Genomic DNA, 15542 nt, shown 5'->3' on the forward strand with positions numbered 1-15542 from the left:
TACACAGCTCAGCAGAGAGTATCACACAGGATAGGATTAGATACACAGCTCAGCAGACAGTATCACACAGGAGAGGATTAGATACACAGCTCAGCAGACAGTATCACACAGGATAGGATTAGATACACAGCTCAGCAGACTGTATCACACAGGAGAGGATTAGATACACAGCTCAGCAGACAGTATCACACAGGATAGGATTAGATACATAGCTCAGCAGACAGTATCACACAGGATAGGATTAGATACACCGCTCAGCAGACAGTATCACACAGGATAGGATTAGATACACCGCTCAGCAGACAGTATCACACGGGATAGGATTAGATACACAGCTCAGCAGACAGTATCACACAGGATAGTATTAGATACACAGCTCAGCAGACAGTATCACACAGGATAGGATTAGATACACCGCTCAGCAGACAGTATCACACGGGATAGGATTAGATACACAGCTCAGCAGACAGTATCACACAGGAGAGGATTAGATACACAGCTCAGCAGACAGCATCACACAGGATAGGATTAGATACACAGCTCAGCAGGCAGTATCACACAGGAGAGGATTAGATACACAGCTCAGCAGGCAGTATCACACAGGATAGGATTAGATACACAGCTCAGCAGAGAGTATCACACAGGATAGGATTAGATACACAGCTCAGCAGACAGTATCACACAGGATAGGATTAGATACACAGCTCAGCAGACAGTATCACACAGGAGAGGATTAGATACACAGCTCAGCAGACAGTATCACACAGGATAGGATTAGATACACAGCTCAGCAGACTGTATCACACAGGAGAGGATTAGATACACAGCTCAGCAGACAGTATCACACAGGATAGGATTAGATACATAGCTCAGCAGACAGTATCACACAGGATAGGATTAGATACACCGCTCAGCAGACAGTATCACACAGGATAGGATTAGATACACCGCTCAGCAGACAGTATCACACGGGATAGGATTAGATACACAGCTCAGCAGACAGTATCACACAGAATAGGATTAGATACACAGCTCAGCATACAGTATCACACAGGATAGGATTAGATACACAGCTCAGCAGACAGTATCACACAGGATAGGATTAGATACACAGCTCAGCAGACAGTATCACACAGGATAGGATTAGATACACAGCTCAGCAGACAGTATCACACAGGATAGGATTAGATACACAGCTCAGCAGACAGTATCACACAGGATAGGATTAGATACACAGCTCAGCATACAGTATCACACAGGATAGGATTAGATACACAGCTCAGCAGACTGTATCACACAGGAAAGGATTAGATACACAGCTCAGCAGACTGTATCACACAGGAAAGGATTAGATACACAGCTCAGCAGACAGTATCACACAGGATAGGATTAGATACACAGCTCAGCAGACAGTATCACACAGGATAGGATTAGATACACAGCTCAGCAGACTGTATCACACAGGATAGGATTAGATACACAGCTCAGCAGGCAGTATCACACAGGACAGGATTAGATACACAGCTCAGCAGGCAGTATCACACAGGATAGGATTAGATACACAGCTCAGCAGACAGTATCACACAGGATAGGATTAGATACACAGCACAGCAGACAGTATCACACAGGATAGGATTAGATACACAGCTCAGCAGACAGTATCACACAGGATAGGATTAGATACACAGCTCAGCAGGCAGTATCACACAGGATAGGATTAGATACACAGTATCACACAGGATAGGATTAGATACACAGCTCAGCAGACAGTATCACACAGGACAGGATTAGTTACACGGCTCAGCAAACAGTATCACACAGGATAGGATTAGATACACAGCTCAGCAGACAGTATCACACAGGATAGGATTAGATACACAGCTCAGCAGAGAGTATCACACAGGATAGGATTAGATACACAGCTCAGCAGACTGTATCACACAGGATAGGATTAGATACACAGCTCAGCAGACAGTATCACACAGGATAGGATTAGATACACAGCTCAGCAGGCAGTATCACACAGGATAGGATTAGATACACAGCTCAGCAGACAGTATCACACAGGATAGGATTAGATACACAGCACAGCAGACAGTATCACACAGGATAGGATTAGATACACAGCTCAGCAGACAGTATCACACAGGATAGGATTAGATACACAGCTCAGCAGGCAGTATCACACAGGATAGGATTAGATACACAGTATCACACAGGATAGGATTAGATACACAGCTCAGCAGACAGTATCACACGGGATAGGATTAGATACACAGCTCAGCAGACAGTATCACACAGGAGAGGATTAGATACACAGCTCAGCAGACAGCATCACACAGGATAGGATTAGATACACAGCTCAGCAGGCAGTATCACACAGGAGAGGATTAGATACACAGCTCAGCAGGCAGTATCACACAGGATAGGATTAGATACACAGCTCAGCAGACTGTATCACACAGGATAGGATTAGATACACAGCTCAGCAGACAGTATCACACAGGATAGGATTAGATACACAGCTCAGCAGGCAGTATCACACAGGAGAGGATTAGATACACAGCTCAGCAGACAGTATCACACAGGATAGGATTAGATACACAGCTCAGCAGACAGTATCACACAGGAGAGGATTAGATACACAGCTCAGCAGACAGTATCACACAGGATAGGATTAGATACACAGCTCAGCAGACAGTATCACACAGGACAGGATTAGATACACAGCTCAGCAGGCAGTATCACACAGGATAGGATTAGATACACAGCTCAGCAGACTGTATCACACAGGATAGGATTAGATACACAGCTCAGCAGACAGTATCACACAGGATAGGATTAGATACACAGCTCAGCAGACAGTATCACACAGGATAGGATTAGATACACAGCTCAGCAGACAGTATCACACGGGATAGGATTAGATACACAGCTCAGCAGACAGTATCACACGGGATAGGATTAGATACACAGCTCAGCAGGCAGTATCACACGGGATAGGATTAGATACACAGCTCAGCAGACAGTATCACACAGGATAGGATTAGATACACAGCACAGCAGACAGTATCACACAGGATAGGATTAGATACACAGCACAGCAGACAGTATCACACAGGATAGGATTAGATACACAGCTCAGCAGACAGTATCACACAGGACAGGATTAGATACACAGCTCAGCAGACAGTATCACACAGGACAGGATTAGATACACAGCTCAGCAGGCAGTATCACACAGGATAGGATTAGATACACAGCTCAGCAGACAGTATCACACAGGATAGGATTAGATACACAGCACAGCAGACAGTATCACACAGGATAGGATTAGATACACAGCTCAGCAGACAGTATCACACAGGATAGGATTAGATACACAGCTCAGCAGACTGAATCACACAGGATAGGATTAGATACACAGCTCAGCAGACAGTATCACACAGGATAGGATTAGATACACAGCTCAGCAGACTGAATCACACAGGATAGGATTAGATACACAGCATCACACAGGATAGGATTAGATACACAGCTCAGCAGACAGTATCACACAGGAGAGGATTAGATACACAGCTCAGCAGACAGTATCACACAGGAGAGGATTAGATACACAGCTCAGCAGGCAGTATCACACAGGATAGGATTAGATACACAGCTCAGCAGACAGTATCACACGGGATAGGATTAGATACACAGCTCAGCAGGCAGTATCACACAGGATAGGATTAGATACACAGCTCAGCAGACAGTATCACACGGGATAGGATTAGATACACAGCTCAGCAGGCAGTATCACACAGGATAGGAATATATACACAGCTCAGCAGACAGTATCACACAGGATAGGATTAGATACACCGCTCAGCAGACAGTATCACACAGGATAGGATTAGATACACAGCTCAGCAGGCAGTATCACACAGGAGAGGATTAGATACACAGCTCAGCAGACAGTATCACACAGGATAGGATTAGATACACAGCTCAGCAGACAGTATCACACAGGAGAGGATTAGATACACAGCTCAGCAGACAGTATCACACAGGATAGGATTAGATACACCGCTCAGCAGACAGTATCACACAGGATAGGATTAGATACACAGCTCAGCAGACAGTATCACACAGGAGAGGATTAGATACACAGCTCAGCAGACAGTATCACACAGGATAGGATTAGATACACAGCTCAGCAGACAGTATCACACAGGAGAGGATTAGATACACAGCTCAGCAGACAGTATCACACAGGATAGGATTAGATACACGGCTCAGCGGACAGTATCACACAAGAGAAGCTGTGATCCAGGCTCAGCAGGCTGTATCTCACATGAGAGGCTTAGATACGGCTGTGCTGGCCGCTCCCAGTGTTTGGGGCTCTGGAGATGGTGAGGGAAGCGCCTGTGGCCCTCAGTGATGTGAGGAGAGGAGCAGGAGCCATGTCTGGGTGTACTAACATGGCCGCCGGAGGTGTAGGGGGCGGGGCTAGTGCTGACTGACTAGTGTGCCGGGCGGGGCCAGCCCTGTGACGTCACACTGCAAAGCATGCTGGGAGAGGAAAACTCCAGGAACCTGAGGGAAAGAGGAAGTTCTGCTGGAAACGTCCTGTAAAGAGGCTCTGATGTCCGGACAGCGGGAGGGAGAGCCCCGGCATGAGGAGGAGCAGGTACCGGGGGGCCGGGGGCCGCAGTCAGTAGTGCAGTGTGTGATGTCTGTCACAGCTGGTGCTTCAGTAGTGCAGTGTATGATGTCTGTCACAGCTGGTGCTTCAGTAGTGCAGTGTATGATGTCTGTCACAGCTGGTGCTTCAGTAGTGCAGTGTATGATGTCTGTGGCAGCTGATGCTTCAGTAGTGCAGTGTATGATGTCTGTCACAGCTGGTGCTTCAGTAGTGCAGTGTATGATGTCTGTCACAGTTGATGCTTCAGTAGTGCAGTGTGTGATGTCTGTGGCAGCTGATGCTTCAGTAGTGCAGTGTGTGATGTCTGTGGCAGTTGATGCTTCAGTAGTGCAGTGTATGATGTCTGTCACAGTTGATGCTTCAGTAGTGCAGTGTATGATGTCTGTCGCAGCTGATGCTTCAGTAGTGCAGTGTATGATGTCTGGCAGCTGGTGCTTCAGTAGTGCAGTGTATGATGTCTGTCACAGCTGGTGCTTCAGTAGTGCAGTGTATGATGTCTGTCACAGCTGGTGCTTCAGTAGTGCAGTGTGTGATGTCTGTCACAGCGGATGCTTCAGTAGTGCAGTGTATGATGTCTGTCACAGCTGGTGCTTCAGTAGTGCAGTGTATGATGTCAGTCACAGCGGATGCTTCAGTAGTGCAGTGTATGATGTCTGTCACAGCTGATGCTTCAGTAGTGCAGTGTATGATGTCTGTCACAGCGGATGCTTCAGTAGTGCAGTGTATGATGTCTGTGGCAGCTGATGCTTCAGTAGTGCAGTGTATGATGTCTGTGGCAGCTGATGCTTCAGTAGTGCAGTGTATGATGTCTGTCACAGCTGATGCTTCAGTAGTGCAGTGTGTGATGTCTGTCACAGCTGATGCTTCAGTAGTGCAGTGTATGATGTCTGTCACAGCTGGTGCTTCAGTAGTGCAGTGTATGATGTCTGTCACAGCTGGTGCTTCAGTAGTGCAGTGTATGATGTCTGTCACAGTTGATGCTTCAGTAGTGCAGTGTATGATGTCTGTAGCAGTTGATGCTTCAGTAGTGCAGTGTATGATGTCTGTCACAGCTGATGCTTCAGTAGTGCAGTGTATGATGTCTGTAGCAGTTGATGCTTCAGTAGTGCAGTGTCTGATGTCTGTGGCAGCTGATGCTTCAGTAGTGCAGTCTGTCATGTCTGTTGCAGCTGATGCTTCAGTAGTGCAGTGTATGATGTCTGTCACAGCTGATGCTTCAGTAGTGCAGTGTATGATGTCTGTAGCAGTTGATGCTTCAGTAGTGCAGTGTATGATGTCTGTGGCAGTTCATGCTTCAGTAGTGCAGTCTGTTATGAGTGCCGCAGGATCCTCCCCGCAGTCTGCTGGATGTGACGGGGTTGGTGCTGCTGTGGGGGAGGGTCTCCCAGTGGACGTCCTATGACAGACCTGGAGGAGGAGCTCCGTCGATCCAGCCACAAGTCACAGGGAGAAGCCGAAAACGGGATAAAACCAGCGACATGTTTATACGGCAGGGACCGATCCAGCAGCAGCCGCCACGTCCACCGGGGCTCGTGACCACGGCACCTGGAGCCGCAAGAACCTGGAACTATAAAACCGGATAAAAAAAATATATATTCAAATCCCCCCCCCAAAGTTAAAAGTACATAAACAACACACGTCGCCGGCGCCTCCGCTAATAAATGTACAAGGATTTAGCGCAAATGGGAAAATAAATAAACCCGCCATCCACAATACGGCGTCAGTGAGAAGCAGAGACTGGGAATGCGCACACAGCGCCGCACACGTTATGGCGGTCAGAAGATGGGGATGCAGAGAAAACATTCGGTTTTTTCCAAAGTTTTTATTTTTTCAGTATTAAAACCCAATAAAACCTGTATAAATGTGATGTCGCTGTAATCGCAGCGACCGGAGGATGAGGGGAACCGGCCAGGAAACGCTGGGACAGCAAAACCAGGAAACTGCCCGAATTGTGGGTGTTTTTTGTTTTTTTATCCCCCAGTTGGGATTTTCCCGCTTCCCACTACATTGTGTAGAACCGTAAATGGCGCCATTACAAAGTACAACTGGTCCCACAAATAACAAGTCCTCGTCCGGCGATGTTAACGTCCTCGTCATCTGTGTTAATGGGAAATAAAGAAGTTATGGCTCCGGGAAGGCTGGGGGTAAACAATGAAAATGGAAAATGTCCCTATTATGAAGGGGTTAAACGTCTGAAAATTCCTGTTAAAATGTAAAATCCATAGAATCCATTGTTACTTGTTCACAGTTGCTGCTTCCAGCTTTTTAAATACCATGTGACTATAAACGACCAATCAGAGAGGAGGTTCCCCATGGTCCGCTCCATGACTACTTGCCCATCATCCCTATCACACTGGGGATCCCTCTGTACCAGCCGGGAGGGTGAGGTCCTGTTTAAGTAACTGTCCTGTTTGGCTGTGAGGTCCGTGACCCGTGGACCATTCAGCTTCCCTCCGATTAATGGCCTTCACCGGACCCCCTTCCCCCCTTATCTCTCACCAGGTCCGGCCCTTAGGGGTCCCGTCCAGGCTGGAGATGCAGAGCCACGCGCTGCTTTTCTAGACCCCTCTTTATATTCCATCTTCTCGTGTCCTGGTTTGTAACTTGCGCAGGGCGTGTCCCACATGCTGCAGGCCACGTGGGGGCTCCGCACAGTCCACACCTACGTGGTCACAGGTTATAGTCCCCTCACTGTCCAGTCAGTCCTGCAGATACAGCTCAGGCAGTTCTAACGTTCCGCTCCTTCCGGTGCAGCCTCCATGTGAATGATGAACCGGATCTGGTCTCGAGCTGCTGGGGGACAATTTATTATGTAAATTGGGGCCTTCGAAAAAACAAAGTCTGGCTCCGGCCCCAGAATCGGGTCGTTGGTCAATATTTGACCTGAACTAGAGATGAATTGGATCAAGAAGGAAGAACAGAAATCTTCCTGTCCCTCCATGACCGGTCCGGCCGCCATCTCCGGCGTCTTCCCTCCTGTTCTCCGGTTCACCCAGAAGACTTCCTCCGGGTGAACTGGACATTCCTGTAGACCCTCTTATAAAGTAGTGGTGTCAGAGGGGTTTTCTGGAATTATCATATTGATGACCGATCTTCAGGATAGGTCATGAGATCGGGGGCTCCTACTCCCGGGACCCCACCAATCAGCTGTATGAAGAGGCTGCTGCGCTCGGTGACCTCTTACGCCTCTTCCAAGGCCATGTGATGTCACATTCACCGGTCACAGCTGCGATATCAAGCACAACCACTTTACTAAAGAGGGCGCGTGGTGACCTGCGATAAGACTGCAGCGCTCACCGGCGAGCCACGGTCTCCTCAAACAGCTGATTGGTCGGGTGTATCATCACTTCAGCCAGGGATTGTATGTAGGGGTCGTGGGAGGGTGCACCATACTTTACACTGCTGTGACCTCAAACATGGAGGAACTGCCTTGATGAAGCATTTTTTATGGGATTTCATGCGGATTCTACATTTTCTCCTCTTCTTCCATTCAGGTTCATGTGATATAGGATTGTCCGATGACATCATCAGTACCAGATAATGGATGGAGACGTGGACAAGATGGCGGAGAGGATATTAGATCTTACCCTAGAGATCCTCTTCCTGCTTACTGGAGAGGTGAGAGGTTCTGATGATGTCACATAACATCATTATCTATGGTAATTACAGGTGGACATGGCTGTAGAAGTGATGGACTCTGGAATGTACAGTCGTGGCCAAAAGTTTTGAGAATTACATAAATATTGGAAATTGGAAAAGTTGCTGCTTAAGTTATTATAATAGCAATTTGCATCTACTCCCGAATGTTATGAAGAGTGATCAGATGAATTGCATAGTCCTTCTTTGCCATGAAAATTAACTTAATCCAAAAAAAACCTTTCCACTGCATTTCATTGGTGTCATTAAAGGACCTGCTGAGATCATTTCAGTAATCATCTTGTTAACTCAGGTGAGAATGTTGACGAGCACAAGGCTGGAGATCATTATGTCAGGCTGATTGGGTTAAAATGGCAGACTTGTCATGTTAAAAGGAGGGTGATGCTTGAAATCATTGTTCTTCCATTGTTAACCATGGTGACCTGCAAAGAAACGCGTGCAGCCATCGTTGCGTTGCATAAAAATGGCTTCACAGGCAAAGATATTGTGGCTACTAAGATTGCACCTCAATCAACAATTTATAGGATCATCAAGAACTTCAAGGAAAGAGGTTCAATTCTTGTTAAGAAGGCTTCAGGGCGTCCAAGAAAGTCCAGCAAGCGCCAGGATCGTCTCCTAAAGAGGATTCAGCTGCGGGATCGGAGTGCCACCAGTGCAGAGCTTGCTCAGGAATGGCAGCAGGCAGGTGTGAGCGCATCTGCACGCACAGTGAGGCGAAGACTTTTGGAAGATGGCCTGGTGTCAAGAAGGGCAGCAAAGAAGACACTTCTCTCCAAAAAAAACATCAGGGACAGACTGATCTTCTGCAGAAAGTCTGGTGAATGGACTGCTGAGGACTGGGGCAAAGTCATATTCTCCGATGAAGCCTCTTTCCGATTGTTTGGGGCATCTGGAAAATGGCTTGTCCGGAGAAGAAAAGGTGAGCACTACCATCAGTCCCGTGTCATGCCAACAGTAAAGCATCCTGAGACCATTCATGTGTGGGGTTGCTTCTCATCCAAGGGAGTAGGCTCACTCACAATTTTGCCCAAAAACACAGCAATGAATAAAGAATGGCACCAAAACACCCACCAACAGCAACTTCTTCCAACAATCCAAGAACAGTTTGGTGAAGAACAATGCATTTCCAGCACGATGGAGCGCCGTGCCATAAGGCAAAAGTGATAACTAAGTGGCTCGGGAACCAAAACGTTGACATTTTGGGTCCATGGCCTGGAAACTCCCCAGATCTTAATCCCATTGAGAACTTGTGGTCAATCCTCAAGAGGCGGGTGGACAAACAAAAACCCACTAATTCTAACAAACTCCAAGAAGTGATTATGAAAGAATGGGTTGCTATCAGTCAGGAATTGGCCCAGAAGTTGATTGAGAGCATGCCCAGTCGGATTGCAGAGGTCCTGAAAAAGAAGGGCCAACACTGCAAATACTGACTCTTTGCATAAATGTCATGTAATTGTCGATAAAAGCCTTTGAAACGTATGAAGTGCGTGTAATTATATTTCACTACATCACAGAAACAACTGAAACAAAGATCTAAAAGCAGTTTAGCAGCAAACTTTGTGAAAACTAATATTTGTGTCATTCTCAAAACTTTTGGCCACGACTGTACATGGTGACATTTATTATTATGTCTTCAATGAATAGGATTACTCTACGGTGAACAAGACGTCTAGTAATCTGATACATGAGAAGAACAATGAGAAGATCCTAGAAGTCGTCCACAAGATGATGGAGCTGCTGACTGGAGAGGTGACACCGCCGGGAATGCTGGGACATTATACAGTCACAGCACTGGAGGGGTCTGGGTGATGACGGTGTCATTGTGTTGTCAGGTTCCTATAAGGTGTCAGGATGTCGCTGTCTATTTCTCCATGGAGGAGTGGGAGTATTTAGAAGGACACAATGGTCTACACAAGGAGGTCAAGATGGAGGAGGACCAGCCCCTCACATCTCCAGGTAACGGACAGGACTAAATACAAATGTCCTGGAATTCTCTGTCTGTAAAGTCTGAGTCCAGTCTCTGTGTCTCCTGCAGAGAGATCCAGTCAGAGGACAACACCAGAGAGATGTCCGCGTCCTCTCCTTCCACAGGACGGTCAGGTAACCGAGATTTTCCCTATCACTGGTCTCTGCTGCGTCCAGTGATTGGCTGCAGTGGTCACATGCCCCCATCAATGGGATGTTGATTCCCAGAGTCCCAGTACCTGCGGAGGCGGTCGTGGAGTGATGAAGCCGGCAACGAGCGGTGGGGATCAGGTAAGTATGAACCCACCACAAGTCCGGTCACTCTGAAGGGATCTGTTAAAAAAAGTTAAAGTTGGATGATGACCCCTTTACCGATCTTTTGTGGTCATGTAAAATATTTCATGCAACTTGTCCGACTGTCCTGTAACTTACAATATTTGCTTCACAGATTTTATATCAGGATGAAGATCTGCGCAATAATAATGCTACAGAGACAGATGTGAGGGGTGATGAGGAATACAAGGAGGACATTCCTACAGAGACAGATGTGAGGGGCGATGAGGAATACAAGGAGGAGATTCCTACAGAGACAGATTTGAGGGGCGATGAGGAATACAAGGAGGAGATTCCTACAGAGACAGATGTGAGGGGCGATGACCAGTGTGAGGAGGACATTCCTACAGATAAGAGCCCAGGTGAGTAGTGACCACTAAATGAAGCAGAGACGAGTCTGTAACTGTAATGACCCTGAACTGGACTTCCCCTATAGCAGGCGTCTTCCCCAGGTCCTAACAGTGTCCTCCAGTACTCAGATAACCCCAGGACTTACAGTAGGACTAAACTGTTTAACAGCCGGACAGTTCCCTGAAGAATAATACAAAGCACATATCAGATATAGAACTCATCAGTAGATGACTGGACCAAGATGGGGATGGTAATCAGATGGTGGAACAAACTGATGATGGTGGTTATATGGTGAGTGGATGATTGAACAGACAATAAGTGACCCTGACTGGAGCTTTCCCTAGATCTGTCCTTAGATGCTGACCCCAATACCATCACTGACCCTCACTGTCCCTACAGACATTCTTATGGAAAACACTAATCTGTAAAACTGACCCTAAAACAAATAGGAGAACACTAAGGCCTGTTTCGCTCATTCATTAGGTCATCGGCGGCACATTTACAAGGGCAGATTGTTAGGAACGAGCATTCGCAGGTACGGTCGTTCATGATAATCTGCCCAATAATTGGCTCATGTTAATCCACCATAACCATAAGAACAAAGGTACACCGATGAAGTAAACTAGGAGAGATACTAGAAAATAAAAGGATTACTGGACTGAAAAGCACAGAGCTTACACTATAACCAGCAGCCCCCTGCAGAAACTAGGAATATTTACAGCGAGGCTAACCAGTCAGGAGCTCCTCTCCAAACAAGGTGAGCTACAGAAGAGAGGTCGGCTGAGCAAGAGATCAGCTACTGTATAATACATAGCAACTGCCCCAAACATACTAGTAGACAGGAGAAGAGGAAGTAGTAGGAGTGTTCCCGCTGATCCTAGCCCATTACACCAAGGTGGTAACGACTCCCTCAGGTCTGCGCTGTGACTCTCCAGGACTTGCTCAGTAATATCAGGGTGACAGGTCTCTTCCATGAATCTCCTGGACGTGTCCTGGTGTCCCTCTGTGCAGCATTTCACAGGCCTCATGTCACACTTTGGACTGCACTGGATTCTGGTGTCCAAATTATGAATGTGCAAGGTGTCACCATATGTGTCGTCCATACAGGCCGCGGGTACCTTCCGTAATCTTCTAAAAAAATGATGAGGATTGGGCTGCCATACCACTTCATAGGATTTCGGCTCCCACCTCCACTGCAGGTTCCTCTTCCTCCTGACACCTCAGTGCAATGACTCCTTCTAGGAGCAATTATTTGAATGTTCAAAAAAGGAGTAAACGTCCAGTGGCTTATACTACACCTAAGTATGGAGCGGGTGCACACACCTTAAGACAAACCCACTGTCAAAAAAGGAAAATGTAATGGTAAAGAAATAGGCCGGCGCTCTGTATGGGATCAATCACAGAACCATGTGGTATATATGAAAAACATTTTATTAAAATATCACACTAACAATATATACTGTCAGTGCACATGAACATTAAACCTAAAATGAAATAAAGCGCATAGCATTCCACTTACAGGTAAGTATACATCTGGACGTCCACAATCGTCCTAATGTTCTGATTATGGAAGTATACGTGTTAGTAGGTTAACCTACTTGGTTCTGTGCTTGATCCATACAGAGCCAGATAGAGAGCGCCAGCCTATTTCTTTACCATTATATTTGAATGTTCAGTTTGGCTGTAAGAGTATGGGGGCTTAGTCATAGATCTCAGCCATGGAAGAGGAAGGTTATATCTTCTACCATTGTATTACTGGGACCACTGGCTGTTTCTACTGGGTATGTCAGTACCGTACCTTGTATTTGATCTTTGTCCTCCTGGCCATTTACTGCTGCTCTGCAACCCCCACCCAGAGTTGGCGGTGTCCCAAGGCACTTGGCGATGTTGTCTGTCCACTACACAAAATTCTGCTGCCAACAAGATGCCATTAAACCTCTCAGTAAAATCCTGTACTACCCCCAGCAGCTGTGGCCTAATAGTTCTCTCCGGGTTCTTCGATCCACCTCTCGGTGCTCTTGATGAAGACGCCCTAAATCAGAGCATTTGAGATGCACTGTGGTGTTCCAAATCAATGTACCCCCCCCCCCCCCTTCCCAGAGGTTAATATCCACGCGTGGCTGAGAGACTAGACGCTGACACATAGATGGTCAATGCAATCTCTCACCTTTATTACATGGGGTAAGCGTATATACATCTTCAGAAGAGGGCAGTCCTCACTGAGACTTAAACATTGTTTCATTGGTCAAAAAGGAAGAAGAGATAAGAGAGAGGAGATAATACACCTGCATCTGCGCACTGGGCCCTACTTTGGAATGTGAACTAATGTAAACATCTGGTTACCATCACCATTTTGTAATGGCTTCTATTCTAACAATAATACTGCATACGTCATATGTGACACTTCAAAGAGGTGCTTCTCTATAGGCAGTGAATAATATATACATATCATCGAGCCATATAATTGGCTTATGCACTCCTTCACACTCTATATACCTCCCTTGTTGGGACACCTGTACAAGGATGAGAAATCAGACGCTGCCCAGAGCATAGATCTTTGCCCCCCCCCTCTCTTCTCCAGTCTTGAAACAAAGAGGGGGTGGGTGGGCACTTGGAGAAGAAAAAGTTAACTCATTACAGTCCTAGAGATACAAAATATAGAATAAAATTCACACATCTTTAACAGTCCCCCCTTGAATTTCATTCTCTCCCTAAACCTAAACATCTGTCCCAATGCTCCGACATCCTCTTCACCAGCTTCCACGACAAGCCATACCTAGCGAACAGCCTCCTGTGACACTGGATTTGAGCACGGGGACGTCAGATGATCTTTCCCTAACTGGCGTTGACATTATATGGGGAGACTGGAGGTCATCAATGCTTCTGATTTTCTGGATCAATGTTTTCATACAATTTTTCCATATTCTTTTGAGTCATGATCAACAGTCACACAAGGGAAAACCAGTCTCAACACGTCCTTGAAATCAATCCAATTATCCTTTTCTTTGAGCTTCACTGTGCTTGTGGTCAACAACACTCGGAATGGACCATCAAACCAGGGTTTTAGGACTTTTCTAACGTGTCTTTTATTACCACCCAGTCTCCAGACACAAGTGGGTGGGTTCCTGGTACTTTATCAAAACCTGGAAGTGAAGCAAAAACTCGAAAATGTACTTTAGTCAAATGCTTGTACAAAACTGATCACATAATCTGTCAGACAACCATGTTGCATCTGAAGCTGCTGTGGGAAATAAAATCCTATCCTAGGGGCTGACCCAAAAAGGACCTTATAGGGACAAAGGCCTGTCTCACGGTTAGGCGTATACCTTACTAAAAGAGGGCTACCAGCAGGCACTCTATTAAGGCTTTGAATCTTTAACTTAGTGTCCCGTTCAGTTCCTTTTCCCTACTCTACTGCTGCTTTGTGGATGGTACGAAGCATGTAAGGCCTGTCCTACACCCAAAACCTTCATCATCTCCTGCCTCACTTCACCTGTGAAGTAAACACCTGTGTCACTTTCAATGATCTAAGGTACCCCATACCTGCACACAACTTCGGCCATAATTTTCTTTACTTCTTTGGGTACGGTTTTGGCCATCCTGAAAACAAGTCATCACATATCAATACATACTCATACATGCCCACCTTGGGTAGTTGAAGGTAGTCTGCAAACGTTGAAACAGATACAAAAAGCAAGACGTGTTTCTTGGGTACCTTAACCACCTTGCCCACGTTGTTCTCGGCACAAACCATTTATCCTTGAGTATGTCTGACTGTTACAGTGCTGAACCCTGGGGCGTACCATATGCTACGTACTAAATCAGACATAGCAGTTTTTGTCTGGTGCATCACTCCATGGGTTGCCTGTGCCATCGTGGAGTAGAGGGACCTGGGAAGGCAAAGTTTCACTTCTTATTTGTAGTCCCCCCCCCTTTCCCATCCACCAGTCCCTTTCCTCCTTCCCCATCTGGTTCTGTAAGGTCTTAAGAACTTTCGGGAGACAGGAGGAGTTATTTCAGGGACCTGAACTGTGGCCACCCAGGACAGGGGTCTGCTTAGGTAATTTGGCAGCCATTTTTGCCGCCTGATCTGCCGTGGCTTTCTCCTTTGCCTCCTCTGCATCTGTTTACAGTGGCCTTTTCATTGCTATCATCACCTCTCATGTTAGTGACAAGAGGGCTTCCATCAGAGACCTCACTGCTTCCCCATTTTCGATGGGTTTACCTGAAGCGATCAAGGAGTCTCTGGCTTTCCATATGGGCCCATAGTCATGGGCTATCCCAAAAGCACACCTGGAATCAGTGTAAATGTTGGCTGTTTTTCCATCTGCATATCTGCAAGCCATCTTCAGAGTCTTTTAGCTCCACTTCTTGAGCAGACATGTGTGGTAGTTCCCGTTTAATCACCACTGCCCAACCTGTGTAGTACCTGCCATCCTGGCCACACCTCAATCCATCCACAAAGAGCACATGATCTAGATTACCTGATGGCTGATTTACCAAATCCCACTACCTCTTGTGACATCATCTGCCACCAGTCAGGAGCCTC

The 15542-nt window shown here is 46.6% G+C and overlaps 1 protein-coding gene across 1 annotated transcript in view; it reads left to right on the forward strand.

Moving 5' to 3' along the window:
* LOC121000856 (gastrula zinc finger protein XlCGF66.1-like) overlaps positions 1 to 15542 on the forward strand; it is a 576261-nt gene that overhangs the window by 94163 nt on the left and 466556 nt on the right. The window contains exon 5 of the mRNA XM_040431589.1: positions 10380 to 10444. Within this exon, the coding sequence (XP_040287523.1) occupies positions 10380 to 10444 (65 nt within the window). The remainder of the gene's footprint in view (positions 1 to 10379; positions 10445 to 15542) is intronic.

The sequence above is a fragment of the Bufo bufo genome, chromosome 5 (assembly GCF_905171765.1).
Source record: "Bufo bufo chromosome 5, aBufBuf1.1, whole genome shotgun sequence".
Classification (NCBI taxonomy): domain Eukaryota; kingdom Metazoa; phylum Chordata; class Amphibia; order Anura; family Bufonidae; genus Bufo; species Bufo bufo.